Source organism: Myxocyprinus asiaticus, chromosome 30 (assembly GCF_019703515.2).
Source record: "Myxocyprinus asiaticus isolate MX2 ecotype Aquarium Trade chromosome 30, UBuf_Myxa_2, whole genome shotgun sequence".
In the NCBI taxonomy this organism is placed as follows: Eukaryota; Metazoa; Chordata; class Actinopteri; order Cypriniformes; family Catostomidae; genus Myxocyprinus; species Myxocyprinus asiaticus.
This window is the reverse complement of record NC_059373.1, coordinates 18542539-18560854: the sequence shown is the minus strand read 5'-3', so window position 1 is coordinate 18560854 and position 18316 is coordinate 18542539. Positions and strand designations below refer to the sequence as shown.

General features: G+C 37.6%; 1 protein-coding gene across 4 annotated transcripts; it reads right to left on the bottom strand.

The window, feature by feature from the left end:
* Positions 1 to 1687: 1687 nt before the first annotated feature.
* Positions 1688 to 16900, bottom strand: sytl1 (synaptotagmin-like 1). Of its 4 annotated transcripts, none has more exons than XM_051664327.1 (15): positions 16562 to 16900; positions 15551 to 15691; positions 14834 to 14976; positions 14557 to 14716; positions 14172 to 14214; positions 14009 to 14048; positions 13832 to 13896; positions 13627 to 13716; positions 13384 to 13550; positions 12053 to 12155; positions 11759 to 11920; positions 11587 to 11665; positions 11360 to 11459; positions 11054 to 11253; positions 1688 to 2915 (listed from the first exon to the last, which is right to left on the bottom strand). In XM_051664327.1, the coding sequence occupies exons 2-15, from the start codon at positions 15589 to 15591 to the stop codon at positions 2773 to 2775; spliced, it is 1536 nt and encodes a 511-aa protein (XP_051520287.1). In that variant the 5' UTR covers positions 15592 to 15691; positions 16562 to 16900; the 3' UTR covers positions 1688 to 2772. The 4 variants fall into 4 exon arrangements, with proteins under 4 accessions (XP_051520287.1, XP_051520285.1, XP_051520288.1 ...); XM_051664325.1 differs by having other exon boundaries at positions 15555 to 15691; XM_051664328.1 differs by having other exon boundaries at positions 15551 to 15688.
* Positions 16901 to 18316: the final 1416 nt, after the last annotated feature.

Below are 18316 nucleotides of genomic sequence, written 5' to 3'. Positions count from 1 at the left end.
TATCCGTAAACTTTAATAAACTCTCTTTTACAAATTTATAGCCACACGATGAAAACAATATGTGGGTTAACATGATTTTAGTGTGATAAAATAGCTTTCTAACCCCCCAAAATGTAAATGACCGTAAAAACGACGGTTTAAACAATTACAGCTCAAATAATAGATGAGTTTTAACAGAAATATTAATATAAGTGCTTTTATAAAATTATAAGCGTCACATTTCTGCCTTTAAACCCTCAAAAAATTGGCCCCATTCACTTCCATTGTAACACATCCAACCTCTTCTGCCATTACATTCCCTTGCACTGTATATAACCGATTTGTATTTACATTTGCACTACATATATGTACATATGTATGTATGTATGTGTGTGTGTGTGTGTATATATATATATATATATATATATAGTCTATTGTGTATTCTATATATACTTTATTTTATTTTCAATATTTATTTATTTTTTATTAAATTTTTAATTATTTATTTAAAGTCTTGTTGCTGTTTTGTATTGTTGTACACTGGAAGCTCCTGTCACCAAGACAAATTCCTTATATGTGTAAGCATACTTAGCAATAAAGCTCATTCTGATTCTGAAGTGTCTCACTGTAACCTCCATTTTTTGCTTTTTTTAAAGAAAAAAAGGGAAGAGTCAATTTTTGTGGTAATCAACATTATGCCACAAATGCTGTTGATTGAGTTTAAAGGAATATATTTCGGGTTAAATACAAGTTAAGCTCAATCGACAGCATTTGCGGCATAATGTTGATTATCGCAAAAATTAATTTTGACTCGTCCCTTCTTTTCTTTAAAAAAAAGCAAAAAAAAGGAGGTTACAGTGCACCACTTACAATGGAAGTGAATGGGGGCAAATGTTTGAACATTAAAATACTGTTTCAAAAGTATAGCCACAAGACATGCACAATATGCATGTAAACATTTTTTTGTGATAAAATCACTTATTGACCTTTTCTGTGTAAAGTTTTAGCCAATTTTACAACTTCGTTGCCATGACGATGTAGTCAACAAACCTTAAAATGACTGTAAAAATTACGATTTAAACAACTTTACATCTCAAATAATACATGAGTTTTAACAGAAATATTAATGTAAGTGCTTTTATAAAATTACAAGCTTGATATTTCTGCCTTTAAACCCTCCAAAAATTGGCCCCATTCACTTCCATTGTAAGTCTCACTGTAACCTCGAAGGAGAGACGACTCAGAATAATTTTTTGTGAAAATCAACAGAATGCCACAAATGCTGTCAATTGACCTTAACTTGTATTGAACCCAGAATATTCCTTTAACAGACTCACTTTTTTATAACAGTTGTGGCAAACATCAAGTTACAACATCTACAGCAATTACTAAAATCACAATTACTATATATTATATAAAAGTATGTACAAAGTAAGTTTATTTTGTAAGGGATCCATTTTGAAAAAAATAAGAACAATAGATAAATATTTAAGTCCTTTTTTTTTTACAATAAATCTCCACCTTTGACCAGCCCCAACCAGTAGGTGGCAATGCATGGCGAAAGGCCAAAAAACAAAAGAAGAATGTGGAAGTGAAAGTGGAGATTTATAAATCTTTTTTTTTAAAGATATTAAAAAAAGACTTAAACATTGATCAGTTTCTCACCCACACCTATCATATCACTTCAGAAGACATGGATTTAATCACTGGAGTTTTATTGATTACTTCACCATTTACTTACATTGTGAGGACCTACAGAGCTGAGATAGTCTTCTAAAAACTTCTTTTATGTTCAGCAGAAGAAAGAAAGTCACACATCTAGGATGGCATGAGGGTGAGTAAACGAAGAGAGAATTTGAATTTTTGGTGAACTAATCCTTTACAGCAAGCAAAGGATTATATTGGGTAGTCTTGCAAAAAAGTTATACAACATCAGTAAACCTTTATTTTATAAGTAGTCATTTTTGTTGATGCTATATAAATTTGTAATGGCAGAAAACATTGTAATAATCAGTTAGCATCTTTCATTACAAATGGGACTTGACAAGCAGAGTCATCCTGAGAACTGTTACAAACAAGACCTGTTACAAAATTTTAAAAGGATCAAATTTGCAGGATCATTAAACATGACAAACTTACTTCAGCACTTTCTTAACTGGCCCGAAAATAGCTTGAAGATGGGGTTTCTCCATTAAACAAAATATAGCTATTAAAAAATATAGCTATTAAAAATTCTGGGAAAAAATATAAATACTATCCCTATCTGAGGACAGCTTAAGTTAATTGAATTACTTATGCTACGACTGTGATTTCTCATTCTTTTCCTATTCAGATTCTAATATTGTATGACAAACTCGTATGACAAAAGCAAAAACACTCATATCCCCTAATGGTGACAACATTTAAACACACAAACTATAGTATTCATTTGCAATATAAAGAAATTATTATTATTATTATTTTACAACAAATCCACTACATATGGACAAAATATGTGTTATGTAGAGGTGGCTGATCTAATTTCTGTTCTGTTGCAAAAAATGTGAAGTTTTGCTGACCTGGAGTACTTCTAAATTCATATTAAAATTCTGCCCTGGGTTTCTCACTTATATCCTGATTCTCTCTTATAGCCATCAAATGAAATACAAACTTTCATTAGGGAATTTTTCATGAAATCAAAATCAATTTAGATCAATTTATGCATCTCACAAATAATCTACATAGAAATGATTAATTGCTCTGAATGTTGCACAGCCAAGATCACATGTTGTATATGCATAGGTCTAACACATTTTACTCTGTGCAGAGCTGTAAGTTGGTTCTGATTGGCAGACAAGTGTCCACCCAGCTGTTAGGGCTCTGAATAACACTTGACCACACACTGATCTCCTCTTCTGTGGAATCCATCCAGCAAACAGACTGACCGTAACTCACACCTGTCACAAAACACAAGAGAAGACACCAAAGACAACATTAGGTAAAATGTTAAAGACTGGAATTATCTTCAGCCAGGTCTCCTAAGCAACCAAATTGGCCCGGTTGCTAGGGAGGGTAGAGTCACATGGGGTAACCTCCTCGTGGTCACTATAATGTGGTTCGCTCTCGGTGGGGCACGTGGCGAGTTGTGCGGGGATGCCACGGTGGATGGCGTGAAGCCTCCACACACGCTATGTCTCCACGGTAACGCGCTCAACAAGCCACGTGATAAGATGCGCGGGTTGACGGTTTCAGACGCGGAGGTAACTGAGATTCATCCTCCGCCACCAGGATTGAGGCGATTCACTACACCACCACGAGGACTTAGGACTTGGGAATTGGGCATTCCAAATTGGGGTGAAAAAGACTGGACTTATGTACAATGTTCACATATTGAATTCCACTTAATTTTAATGTTGTTCAGCTATGAGGGAGTCAAGTGATGCCATGCGAGGTTCGGACATTGTGAACGGCGAGCTCTGCGCACTTTGCTAGTTTTAACACTATTAATGTCATAAACCGGTGAGATTCGATACACTCTGTTCCATAACTGTTCTAGGAAGACAATATGTCAAAGAATTCAAAATCCTTGGGCTCTGGAGACATTAAAAGACACTAATGTGCTCAGCTTTGACTGCCCGAGGAAACTGAACAGGCTTTTTTTTTTTGTGCTGGTTCCGCTAGCGGCTGGAGCTTGTTTTGTGGAGGAACACACCATCAGGACAGTTATGTGAATGAATCTACATGCTCTTTGTGCTTATGCCTCATATTGGCTGGAGTTTGTTTTATAGATTATTTTCTGTTATGTAATTCTATCTCACAAAATTTGTATAGAAGCACTGGACTTGAGCAATCTGATGGCAAAGTTGTCGCGGGGGCTCTCGTAGGCGTACATGGACTGTTTGAGTTTAGAGGGATGGATGCTGGTTGACGATGTCGTGCGCGGGGTTAATGCACATGTTTTTCTTTTTTCTGTTTTTTTTTTTGTTCTGGGGGAAGTTCGGAGTTTGTTTGTTGCTCTAATGTTGGAATGTGGTCTTTATAATTTTGTTTTTGACACACAATCTATTTTTTCTAATATGTCAAAATTTCAAATGTTAATATAAGTGGATTGTCTCTCTCCCCATGTGGAATGTGAATGGGTTGGGGCACCCCATAAGAAGGAAGGTTATTTCTTTTCTTAAATGTAAGAAATATGATATAGTGTTTCTTCAAGAAATGCATCTTTCTCCATAGGAAGCTGAAAAATTTGGGAGGATAAGGGGTGGACATGTTTTCTTTAGTGCTGGCTCAAGTAAGAGTAAGGGAGTCATTTCATTGATAAGTAAACATCTACAATTCAAATGTCTCAAACAGATTAAAGATAAATTAGGAAGAGTCATTATTGTTTTAGCAGAAATTCAGGGGCAAAGGTTGATTTTGGCTAATATTTACGCATCTAACGCTGATGATCAGGGCTTCTTTATAGATTTTGAAGGGATGTTGCAAGTCGCTGGCACCCCTCATGATATAATATTGGGAGGAGACTTTAATCTTTTGATGGACTCAGTCCTTGATCATAGTGAAGCGAAAGTGTGTAAGCCCCCTAGAGCAACAGTGATGCGTCACAGGATGTGTAAAAATCTTGGTCTTACAGATATTTATAGTCTTTTGAACCCATCTGGTAGGGACTATACATTTTTTTCATCAGTCCATTTTTTTTATTTTTTATATCTAAGTCCCTCATTTCTTCTGTCGTTGATTGCTCAATTGGAAACATTTTAGTCTCAGAGTTTAGAGGTGTTGACACATACGGAGAAAAAGAAATCATACAGTTGGTGCTTTAATGTATCCCTTTTGCAAAATCCTGAATTCCAACAAATGCTAAAGGCCGAAATCTATATGGAGACCAACTGGACCTCAGTATCTTCTGTGGGCGTGGTTTGGGAAGCACTTAAGGCGGTTCTTAGGGGTCGGATCATACAGTATGCCTCATTCATCAAAAAATCCAAAGCACGAGAACTCGTGCAGTTGGAAGGGAATATTTAAAGTGCAGAGGCAGAGCTGAAGCGCCAAATGTCGTCTGATGGCCTCAGAGAATTGACCCGATTAAAACACAGATATAATACTAATTTGTCGAGGAAGGTGGAGTTTTGGCTATTCGGGGCAAGACATATTTTGAGTCAGGGGACAAAGCAGGGAAGCTTTTGGCTAGATATATAAAGCAGAGAGAGTCTTTTTCTACCATTCCCTCAGTGAAATCTGCTAGTGGTGAAATATTTACCTCAGCCATTGATATTAATAATGCTTTTAAAGAATTCTGTCTTGATCTCTATAGTTCCACGTCTTCGTCTACTGATGAAGACATTAGAAACTTTGCGGAACCATTAGAACTCCCTAAATTGACGAATGAGCAAAACAATTCTCTTGATTCTGAGATAACTTGGAGGAGCTTGGCGAGGTAATTAAGGCCTTGCCTACAGGCAAGGCTCCGGGGCCAGATGGCTTTGCCGCTGAATTTTTTAGATCTTATGCTACAGAACTGGCTCCTCTTTTGTTAGAAGTTTATACAGAATCATTAAAGAATGGAAAGCTTCCACCAACCATGACACAAGCCCAGATCAGTCTGATTCTTAAAAAGGACAAAGATCCAAGTGAGTGTAAGAGTTACTGTCCAATTTCCCTGATCCAGCTAGATGTAAAAATAGTCAAAAATTCTGGCTAACCAATTAAGTTATGACATCTCTTATACATACAGATCAGGTGGGGTTTATTTGGGGCCGTAGTTCTTCTGATAACATTAAGCATTTCATCAATATTATGTGGTCAGTGGTGAATGGTCAGACTCCGGTCACTGCCATCAAAAAGGCATTTGATATGGGTGAATGGGATTATCTTTTTAAGATTTTGGAAATATACGGGTTCAGGAATACTTTTATTGGATGGATTAAGTTACTTTATAGACACCCGGTAGCGGCGGTACAAACAAATGGATTAATTTCAGATTATTTTACTCTGGATAGGGGCACCCGTCAGGGTTGCCCTCTTTCCCCATTATTGTTCTGTCTTGCCCTGGAAACATTAGCAGCCACGATAAGAAGGGAAGATGATTATTATTAGTCTCCGACCCTACTAGATCTATTCCTTGCCTCCATAGAATTATTAATTCCTTTTCTAAGTTCTCGGGATACAGAGTCAATTGGTCTAAATCCGAAGTTTTGGCTCTCACAGCGTACTGCCCAATAAAGGCTTTCCAGCCAGGTGCCTTCCAGTGGCCCAAACAGGGCATTAAGTATTTGGGCGTTTTATTCCCAGCAAATTTGTCTGATTTAGTTAGAGTTAATTTTGACCCCTTAATAAAAAGTTTTTCGAGCAATGTGGGCAGGTGGGCTTTATTACATTTATCTATTGTTAAGGTTAATGTTATTAAAATTAATTGTATTCCAAAATTCAACTACCTGCTACAATCTCTCCCTGTAGATGTCCCCCTCTCTTATTTCAAGCAATTTGATAGCATAGCAAAGTCCTTCATTTGAAATGTTAAACGTCCCAGATTACATTTCAGTAAGGCATAGGCTGATTGACAAAGGTGGGCTAGGCCTACCCAAGATTTTGTTTTTATTATTATACGTTCGGTCACAGACATTTGGCTTATTGGTCGCCTCCACCTGAGAAAGAGCCTCCCTGGTTTTGTATTGAACAGGAAGTTCTTGCCCCATTTCGCCATTGCAAAGCCTTTCTATGAAACTAACCGGAGAAGTTACACCCCGTTATCTCGCATTTGCACTTGATGTGTCCAGAGTGTTTAATTCGGATGTTTATTTAAATGTTGCCTCGAGCATATGACTGAACCCAAAATTATGTATTAATAAATCCCCTTTATGCTGGTCAGAGTGGATTGGGAGGGGGGTTACTACACTCGGTGAACTATATGAGAGTGGAGTGTTGAGATCTTTTGAAAATTTGGTTAAACATTTTGGGATTCCCAGATCTCAGTTCTATAGGAATTTACAGCTACGCCACCTGCTCTGTATTGTTTTTGAGAGTAACTCACACCCCCCTAAAGCAACAGATACTCTGGGAGAGGTGATTACTGCTTTTGGAAAAGGTCATGAGGCATCAGTGTATTACTCCCTGCTAATTCAGTGTCTGGGGGACAGAGCTTCAACTTCTCTTAAGAGATTATGGGAGAAAGATTTAAATTTGGTATTGGAGGAGGGAGTGTGGGCTAGGATTCTAAAAAATGTCAAGTCTGCATCTAGAGATGCAAGGGTTCACCTTATGCAATTCAAGATTTTACATAGATTTTACTGGACCCCCTCTAGATTGTATAGGCTTGGTCTTAAAGACACACCCACCTACTGCTGATGCCAATCAGAAGATGGAGACACAACCCATGTTTTTTGGGGGAGTGTTAAGATCCAAGAATTTTGGTTGAAGGTTCAGAGTTTCATATATGACGTTTTGGGCACTCAAATTTCATTCTGCCCCAGACTCTGTATTATGGGCAGAGGTGGGTAGTAAAGTGCTACATTTACTCTGTTACATTTACTTGAGTAACTTAAAAAAAAAAAAAAATTACTTTTAAAAGTAGGTTTAAAAGTGGGTACTTTTTACTCTCACTCAAGTAAATTTCTAATGAATTTTTTTAACTTTTACTTCTTTACAGTGGGTGGCATTCCGGTCGTTACATTACTGAGTTTAATTTTAGTTAATGTGTAATATATTGAGAGATTATTGAATGGGACTTTTATGAGAACGGAAGTTCACACAGCTGTGCGTGTTGAGCAGCTGTCACAGACTGTCACTCAATCACTGCTGCAGCATCAAGCTCTTCAATGTGAAACACTTTCTTTACTCCACAAAGAGAAAAAAAAAAAAGAATAGTTTCGTCATGCAGTGCCTTCATTTAACACCAAGTCAAGCTGATATTTCAAGATTACAATCACAGCTCCAACTTAAGGCAGCACTCTGAGGTAAGTTAGTTTTGGCTCTAATCCTAACGCGGGCTTTTCTGTGTAATGAGATGGTCATTTTCAGGGTGATTCTGGAAGTGGGCTCATGACATATGTTTTTAAGTGTACATTTTTAAATCAGTGCAGCAATATATCAGTGCGCTTTGTCCCGCGTCCCGCATGTCATGAGCAGTATTTACACATTTACCCCGCACCCTCGCGGGGGTACTGGAAACTATCGCAGCTACTTCAGGCGGATAAATCCATGTAAACATCCAAGTTAAGTGTAAATCACTGCCATTCACGTGATTGACAACTGGAGTGCGAACAGACAGCATTTCTGTACGTGCACAGTGAGGTGCACAGGGCGCGGGTGTGAGAGATAAGGGTGCGCGTGTGAGAGATGTGCGGGAGCGAGGCGATCGTATGGTGAAGAGAGTGGCTGTGTTCGCAATCGTTCACTATTTCCTATATAGTGAATGGCAGTTAGTGAACGAAATGAGTGAATTCGAACGCTGATGTATACACCGAGTGTCGGAGCTCTGGGGCTGTTTCAGAAACAACGTCACGTATACACTTTTAAAATACTTGGGCCTTACTTGTTATTCTTATTAAATAATATATTAATACAATAAATCTTAATTCTGTTTGTCATTTTTTATATATACTGTGTGTTAATATAAAGAGTAAACACATTTGATCAAATAAAGAGTACATTTTAAAATGTATCTGTATGTCTCTCTATATGTTATTTTAATCAAGTAATGATTTGTCAAAAAGTAATTTACTACATTCAGCATGAAATAAAACATTGCAGGAGTGAAGGAAGCAGTAAACTCCCAGCTCGTACATCTTCCCTGTGGTGGATCAAATGTACACTTGAAATTAGAGTGCATTGTGGGTAAGAATGAGTGAACAAAAGTAGGGAATGAGTGGCTCACTCAGAATTCAGACACTCCTACAAAATGGCAGACACCCGAAATAATGCACTATATAGTGGATAGGGGGCGGTTTCAGACACAGTGAGTGAGTTGGTGCCCTACGGACTAGGCTGTGTACTCTGCATTTAGAGAGTGGAGGTACTGCTGTACAGAACTAATGATCTAAACACTTACGACACTGAAAACTGTAACTACACTGAAATAAGAATCCACGCAGGACTTTAAAAGCTATGAAATAGCAAAAGAAGGCATTAATAAAGCATGATCTTGCTTTGGTTTATATGTCAGCATTATATATAATGTCCTTGACAGACATTTTCACGTTTTCACTATAATAATTACTAGAAATGTTTCCAAACCTCTCTTCTTATTGACAAATTCATCCAGATCTGTCAAGAGCCCTTAAAGGGATAGTTCACCCAAAAATTACAATTCTCATTATTTACTCACCCTCATGCCACCCCAGATGTGTATAACTTTCTTTCATCTGCTGAACTCAAATGAAGATTTTTAGAAGAATTTCTCAGCTCTGTAGGTCCATACAATGCAAACGAATGGGTGGCAACATTTTAAAGCTAAACAAAATCACATAAGTCAACATAAAAGTAATCCATACGACTCCAGTGGTTAAATCAATATCTTCAGAAGCGATGTGATAGGTGTGGATGAGAAACAGATCAGTTTCACATTCTTCTTCTTGTGTTTTTGGTGATTCACATTCTTCTCTGCATATCACCCCGCTTTCTAGCAAAAAATGACATGAATGTAATATTGATCTGTTTCTTACCCACACCTATCATATCACTTCAGAAGATATGGATTTAACTACTAGAGTCTTATGGATTACTTTTATACTGCCTTTATGTGCTTTTTGGAGCATCAAAATTTTGGCCAACAGAGCTCAAATATTCTTCTAAAAATCTTAATTTGTGTTCTGCAGGAGAAAGGAAGTCATACACATCTGGAATGGCATGAGGGTGAGTAAATGATGAGAGAATTTTCATTTTTGGGTGAACTATCTCTTTAAAGTGATAGCTCAGCCATAATTTAATATTCTGTCATAATTTCCCTACCCTCATATTGTTCCAAACCAGTGTGACGCTTTGTATTATGTGGAAACCAAAATATGTTAGACAGAATGTTAGACAGAATGTTAGGGACTGACAGTCTCAGTCACCATTCACTTTCAAAATATGGAGAAAAAAAACACATTCACTGAAAGTAAATAGTGACTCAGGCAAACATTCTGTCTAAAACCTCCTTATTGTCACTCACTTTGACTTATTGAGTACTCTTTTAATTGGATACTTTCTTACTCTTACTCAAGTAATTATTTATGTTAGTACTTTTACTTCTACTTGAGTAATTATTTTTTAAAGTAATTGTACTTTTACCTGAGTACAGTTTTTGGCTACTCTACCTACCTCTGATTATGGGCGATGGGGCGGTCACAAATTTGGGGGATAAACACTTAAAAAATTGGGTTCTAAACAGTGTCATGATCGGCAGACAAATTGTTTTGAGGGGATGGAAGTCGGCTGGAGCACCCTCATCAGGGGCAGTGGTGGCTCAGCGGTTAAGGCTCTGGGTTACTGATCAGAAGGTCAGGGGTTCAAGCCCCAGCACCGCCAAGATGCCACTGTTGGGCCCTTGAGCAAGGCCCTTGACCCTATCTGCTCCAGGGGCGCTGTATCATGGCTCACCCTGCACTCTGACCCCAGCTTAGCTGGGATATGTGAAAAAAAAAGAATTTCACTGTATGTGCGCAAATGTATAATATGTGAAAAATAAATATAAATATTTCAAGAATGGTCCACGGAGATGGGGAGTGTGGCAGCTTTTGAGGAAGCGTCATGTAGAAGGCTGGGGAGTTGGGATTCATTTGATGGAAATGAGGAAGTTATTTGGCATTTTTGGAGGGCTCTCGGGGAGGGGCAGTGGAGAGAGAAGTTTAGTTTTAAATCTGTGTGATTATTATATATTTTTGTTTTATGGTTTTTTTTGTGTGTGTCTATAATCATGTGTTACCACAGGGATGTTGTTGAGGGTCAGGATGGGGTAATAGTGGGGTTAAATGTTGATTCTGTATATATATATGTTTTGCTTTTCTTTATCTATATGAATCAATAAAAATGTTAATCAGAATTTTTTTTATATTTTCATACCAGATTCTAGACAAGCTTAAGGTCTTTAATATGAATAATAAACCTCAATCTGCATTACCTGAACCAGTGCTGAGCCGTACTCCACCAAGACAGCTGGAGGGCTGTGGGCTCCACACAGTTATCTCAGCACAGGCTTGAATGAGGTCACTGGACTGAAACCCGTCATAAACCATGGTGTGGTTGAACAGTGGGTTGACAGAACCCCGTACCACACGAGTCTGCTGACCACTGACACCACTTTCATCTGGCAGTACCACACTGCTCATATAAAACACACACCATACAATTTAATACTGATACACTTAAATTATACAGTATAATAATAAATAAACATACACGATCAGTTATGAATGTGCACACATACCTTTTCACATACGTATTGGGTGCCCCACGTTTTGTAGGAAGGAGACCGACAATCTCTCTCAACCAAATATGCAGCTCACCAGTCAGTGGATAACCACCTTCTACATGCATAAAACACACAAAAATTAAATGTCCACATTAAGAAGCCTAATATGCTGTACCTGTACACACCACAATGTGGATTTAAAATATATATATATTTTTTTTAAAGTGTCTGTTTATACTCACCCTCTGTGTCTGGAGGTATAAACTTAACTGAGAACAGAATTGTCCCCCTACTGATGATGGCATCTGGACTTATTCGAACCTAAGTCAAAGCGCAGGAGACTCATGATTAGAAATTAACCTTAGTCCAATAACTGTACTGCAATAAACTATCTCTGTCATGTGGTTGGCTCACTCTTGGCTGGAGAGTGTGCCAGGTTGGTTGGCTCTGGCTCCAGTCCCACTGACCCAGCCTCACTTCCACCTCCCCCAGGAAGACATTTCTTCTCATTCGCTCCATGTGCCAGACAGACATACTCAACACACGTGCCTGAAGGTCCAGCCTGTGCACTTTGTACTGGCCAAGAGCAACAATTTATGGTTGAGTGGAGAAATAACCAGTAAGTTTAACAATGTATTTAAAATGCATTTTAAGGGTAAAATCTTCAGAAGCCCATATTTTTGATATAATTGATTGAGCTGAACTCACTTTCATGGTTTCATCGTAGACTGGATTTAATGATTTCCTCTTCACTGCAGTTTTTTTCTTACTGCGGGATGTGTTGTCTGGGAGAAGGTAAACCTTCACATACCTGGGTGTAAGAGAGGGATAGAGACCTTCAGTGGAACAATAATGTAAATCTGAAATCTGGGAGACATACTGCTGTGCAACGGCAAAATTTAGCTATGACAGAAATTGGGTCTTTTATGGGCAGTTCACACCAAACATGATTAAGCATGCACTGTATTTGTCATTGTTTTGAATGTGCAAGATGAGCATCTTTGACCGCTGATGTTTCAACTGTAGATCTTACTGTTTTTTCAGTATCTTGCACAGGAGCACCATGTTTTTAAGACACCATGTCAAGTTAAAAGAACTTCAACATTTAAAAACGTGTCTCGAGACCAGACTCCTTGGGCGGAACATTGCAACAGGGCAATGACCAAAAACACACTGCCAATGCAGCAGAGGAGTTCATCGGAGTTAAATGCGAGTGAACTTGCATTTCACCCAGTGAAGAGGTGACTGAAGGCAGAAACTTTCTAAAACATTCAACAGCTGAAAATGGCTGCAGTAAAGGCTTGGCAAAGCATCTCAAAGGAGTTTGGTGATGCCAATGGATCACAGACTCTGGGATGGGGAGAAACATTTCAGTTCAATTTGATCCATTCGGTTCCATCATCTAGCTTTTAACACAAGAACATGTTCGCTCTGAATGACCCCTTTGACTACAATCTGTCCTGAGACAGACATGTTTGGCTCAACTATTCTCAGATTCTGAGAAAATTGTAGTAACTACGAAATCCAAACAAAAAACAAGTAACTTTAAAGCCATTTTTAAAGCCATTTCAGTGTTGGTGTAGTAGTTACTTCATTTTGCCTTTGCTGGGCATTAACATGACTGTTTTCCTTTCTGGTGTCATAAAAAAATGGAAAGTCAAGTAATTTTTTTGTATTTAGCGCTTTTCACAACACACATCGTTTTAAAGCAGCTTTACAGAACATTACACTGTAACAAAAAAAATCAAGCTGTAATATCTTAAAGTCTTCATTGTGCGGTTCGATTAAAAACGTGGTAATAGAAAATGCCTTCAAAATATCATTTGTCGTTAGTCCCCCAGTGAGCAAGCCAAAGGTGACTGTGCAAGGAACACAAAACTCCATAACATATAGGTTATGGAGAAAAATAACCTTGGTGGAAACCAGTCTCACCGTGGGGCGTGGAGCTGAAAGAATACAAATCAGCAGAACTTGAATGGAAAATTTGTGTCTGTACAAACACTCCCCAAATCAACCATCGCCGCTGTCTGTGTACTTACGGGTCTGATCGTTTTTTGCGGGCCGACGCAAGGTCTTGGCAGCGTATAATGCGTACATGTAGCTCTTCCCTCTTGTCATCATACTGCAAAGAAAACTGGATCCGCCCTGATACAACAACATCCCTGAAATCCCCCACGCTGTACAGGCTCATCAAACTGCCACTCATCTACACATACAAAAACTGGCATGTTGATATCTTCAATGATTCTGTTGGTGTAAAAGAGTATGTATGTGTGTCTTACCATTTGATGGGAGATCAAGCTGCTAACTGAGCCAAATCTAGCATGGTCCAGTTCAGTGCTGAAAGAGTCAATATCCCCCTCTGAGTCAACCTACACAAATAACTTAAAGGTCACATACAAAGAAACAAAATGCAACAACGGCATATACTGGTAGTTTTCAGTGATGTGCTGTATGTATCTGTATAGCTGGCTTTGCTGAACAGACCTGCAGAGGCGGTGATGCACATGGCAGAATCCTACTGACTATGTCCCCTGACTCCACAACAGTTCCTGAACATTTGGGTAAAAAAAGAAGTCAGCAGAGTTGAGATCTAATCTGTTCTTATGCCACTTATTTTACGCTATCCTATGATTTGACTCTGATGCCAGTAGTTTATTTTACCTTCAAGAGTTGAAACACCATTTCTTTCCACTGCACTGTTCTGTTAAAGCGAAAGATTATGTTATATGCCTCACATGCACTAACATATATTTCAGCATGCCAATGTACATCTCTCTTGCACACACATCTAAATACAAACTAAATAAACATCTAATAAGCTTACCTTTATGACGTGTCTTATCTTAGGGCTAGATTCACTGGCCACCCTGGGAATGAGACGAAAAAGTATTTAACACAATTATTCATGACAATGTATTAGATGTTCAACCAATAGCATATAAAATGTTTGGCACATATAAGATTACAAAGTGTTTTTAAACAACTTAAATTCTAAAATCCAATAATTGCCTGTTTCTCATTCGGTAATCAAGCCCTGACATGCACTCATCATACAATGGACCCTTATAATCAGTATGTATCCTCACTGTAGTGTACAGATTGATCTGTTACGATGCATTCAATTGTTTGTTGGCAGTATTGCATGGCTAGTCTGAAGGCCACCTTATAAAGAGTTAAGGTAGAGAGATGACACCAAAGGTTGCACCAACCTTTCCCCACTTTCCTTTTCTCCCTGACTCTTGTCATCCACTGTTACACTTATATTTTCATGCACTTCTTTCTCTGCACACCTTCCTTCTTGCTGCTCAGGTAATGGAGAAGAGGAGTTATTATTTTTTTCTCCACCAAATATTGCCATCAGGGGTACACCTACACACATAAAAACAAACAGAGTGAATTTAAGGATGCAATAAGAAAACCTTGAGTATTTACACACAAATCCATATGTGCAACTACACTATAGGGAGGTGTAAGAGATCATGTGACCTTTATCACGCTTTTTTCGGCGTATAGATGCATGCACAACATCAGATCCTCCTATCTGATATCTCTTAGCGCGTTCTTCATGAAACCACGCCCCAGAAAGTGAGCGCAGACGGACAGGGTCTGACTCTGTCTGGTGCAGCTTACTGAAAATAACGCACAATTATTCACCTTTCATTGTGAACATATACTGACCATACACATAGAATGTGTGCACATTCAAAGAGATAGTTCACCCAAATATGAAACATCTCTAATCATTTACTCACCCTCATGCCATCCCAGATGTGTATGACTTTCACAAGAGTGGGTGAGAAACAGATCAATATTCAAGTCCTTTTTTCTATGAATCTCCACTTTCACATTCTTCTTTTGTTTTTGGCGATTTGCATTCTTTGTGCATATCGCCACGTACTGGGCAGGGAGGAGAATTTATATAAAAAAATAACTTAAATATTGATCTGTTTCTCGCCCACACCTATCATATCACTTCTGAAGACATGGATTTAATCACTGGAGTTTTATGGATTATTTTTTTTGCTGCCTTTGTGCATTGTGAGGACCTACAGAGCTGAAATATTCTATTAAAAATCTTAATTTGTGTCCAGCAGAAGAAAGTCATTCACATCTTGGATGGCATGAGGTTGAGTAAATGAGAACATTTTTGGGTGAACTATCCCTTTAATTTATATTTGCCAAATATACTCATGGTACACTCACTAACCGTACTCTCCCTTCCTCTTTGCTACGCAGTTGAGCATCTTTCAGCAGCACATTGAGAATAACAGTTTGCTCCTCCTCAGTCAAGTGACCAAGATCCAGTAGCGGTTCCCCTTCCATCACCGGCACAGATCACACCTGCTTTATAAGGTGATGATTTATGAGAAACCACACCCAAGTTTTACAGATAAATATTTGGGAAGTGAATGGCATGACAGGTGTCGTTATCAGACCACATGACTACATTGGTTCAGTGTGAATTCTTACACTACTGTGTGGGTGTTTTAAATATTAATCATTTTCTTATGGTGATGGATGCACAAATGAGAGATTTCAAAGTGACTACTATTTGGGATGTTACTGTTGGGTAACCCCATCACAAGAACAAGAACTTTTTTTTTCTCTCAATATTTTCAACTATAAAATTGGGATTCTTTTTACCCTCTAACCTTCATTAATTATTATTTATATTTTCCAGTTGCAATAAAGCGACTTTAAGTTCCCTAAAACAAGAAAAAGCACAATATATGTGAAGTCTGAATCTAATGACAGAGTGATGCTGCTTAATAGCGACACTCACGCACGCGCACAACAAACAGTGGCAAACAAGGCAAAACAAAGTAAACAAATTCATTGCAATCGAGCCCGCAGTGTTTTTAGATCTACTTCCATAAAACATGATCTATTATAATTCAATCTCGACAACATACAGCAGCTGGATGTAGTTTATATTTAAGTACATTAGCGCGTTGACGATTAGATGTTCATTAGATTTCGGATAGCATATTAATTGCATCTGTGGTGGTGCACTGGGAAACTTAACCCTACAAAACCGCATATAACCATGAACTTGCTGCTAAAGACTTTCGAACAATTTAGCGTAAAGCACTTGAGACTAAATTAACAGACTGAGTTGCACCTGTCAGCGCTCAATTGCACCGATTCAAAGGACCGTGCATAAGATTGAGGAAAAAGCAAACAATTATCACTTTAATCGACAAAGTTCCATACCTCTTATCTAAGATGCTCTGGCTCATTCATTCTCCTCGTTATTTCTTTGTTAACTTCAGTTGTGTAGGTCGTCTCTTCACTAGTCCCGTGTGAGTCTGATTTGGATTGGCACACTCACACACCGCCCTCAGGCGCAGAGCAAAATACGAACCGGATTCACATACATCACCGATGTATGTAATTATTAAGCACTTCACACCGTATGGTATCTTTCTCTCTCACTCCTTCCTTTCTGTCATTATTGTATATTGTGGCAGGGAGTAAAATTATCCGTGGCTGTTGTGTATTTTGTCTCGAGTGTCGATATGAAGTGTGTTTTGCTCAAAGTTTACCGACTAAATGAATTGTGGTTGCTGGAATGTTCATGTATGTACGCATTGTACTACTCTTGTCTGATACAGTCAGTTCCGGTTTGGAGTCGCTATCAGCCCACACCTGCTAAACATACAACATACACTGGTACAGAGGATTGTGAAAACACCTGGCACACATGGGTTTAGATGCTAATGTTACTTGTAGGCAGTGTTCATTTAACCATGTAACCTGACAATTCCCATTTACTAAGACGTACATTTTATTATCATCAGGTCAGAATGCACGTGCTAACCGTGAAAAAGTTGTTTTTCTAAATGATATGCCTCAAAACTGAAAAAGTCAAACAAATATCCTAATATCTAAATATTTAACCCTTACTAACAAATTTGCAAATGAGTCAGTAAATGAAAAAGCATTATTGAAGAATTAGATTCAGCTATATGCATTGTAAAGTCCAGATTCTAAGCTTTAAAATTACACCTATTTTGTTCAGATCAAGCAAGTGGTTATTCATTTATTATGTAATTACTTTTATATCCGATGGGAGTGCCCCCCACTGGACTGGCATGAGCTCAGTTAAATTAATCTTTCTAGCAATAAAAATATATATATTTTAAAAATAGATCTAATGCAAAATATTGTGAAGAAATATGCAATATGAGAGATTTATAAACAATCTTAGTTTGCCGGTCATTTTTGACCGAGAATACAAAATGTGTTAGGACAAATTGAACACAACACAAGGGTTAAGTCACATTTGATTACATTAAGTGAAGGCACCAAGTAAATTAGCCACAATGTAAAAGCCTAAAATGAAAGGTACATTGAAAAAAGGTAAACCTAAAAATGTACTTTATATGGTACACTCTTCAAAATAAAAGTTCTTAATAGGCATGTATGGTTCCATGAAGAACCTTTAACATCCATGGAACCTTCCCAGTGCACAAAAGGTTCTTTGCAGTGGAAAAGTGTTCTTTAGACTAAAACAGTCCTTCAAAAATGGTTCTTTTAAGGTTTTTTGGGGAACCAAAAATGGTTCCTGTACATTCAAAAAATAATAATTTTAAGATTTACGCTTTTCAGTTTTATAACAAAATTTCATTACGTTAAATTTGAGTAATCTTTAATTAATAATAATAATAATATAATATATATATATATAATTTTTATTTTATTATTTTTTTTATTCATTTATTTTGTTAAACATTACACATTTCAGTTTGATGGAATTTTGTTATGAAATTGAAATGCGTAAATGTTAAAAATAGGCTAAAATACATTTTTAAATGTGTCATCACAGCAAAAAAAAAAAAAAAAAAAAAAAAAAACACTTTAGGAATCTTTATTTTAAAGAGTGTAAAATCTAAATAACTGATTTTATTCAAGCCTGAAATTTATTTAAAGGGGTCATGACATGCCTTTTTATTATTTCAGCATGCT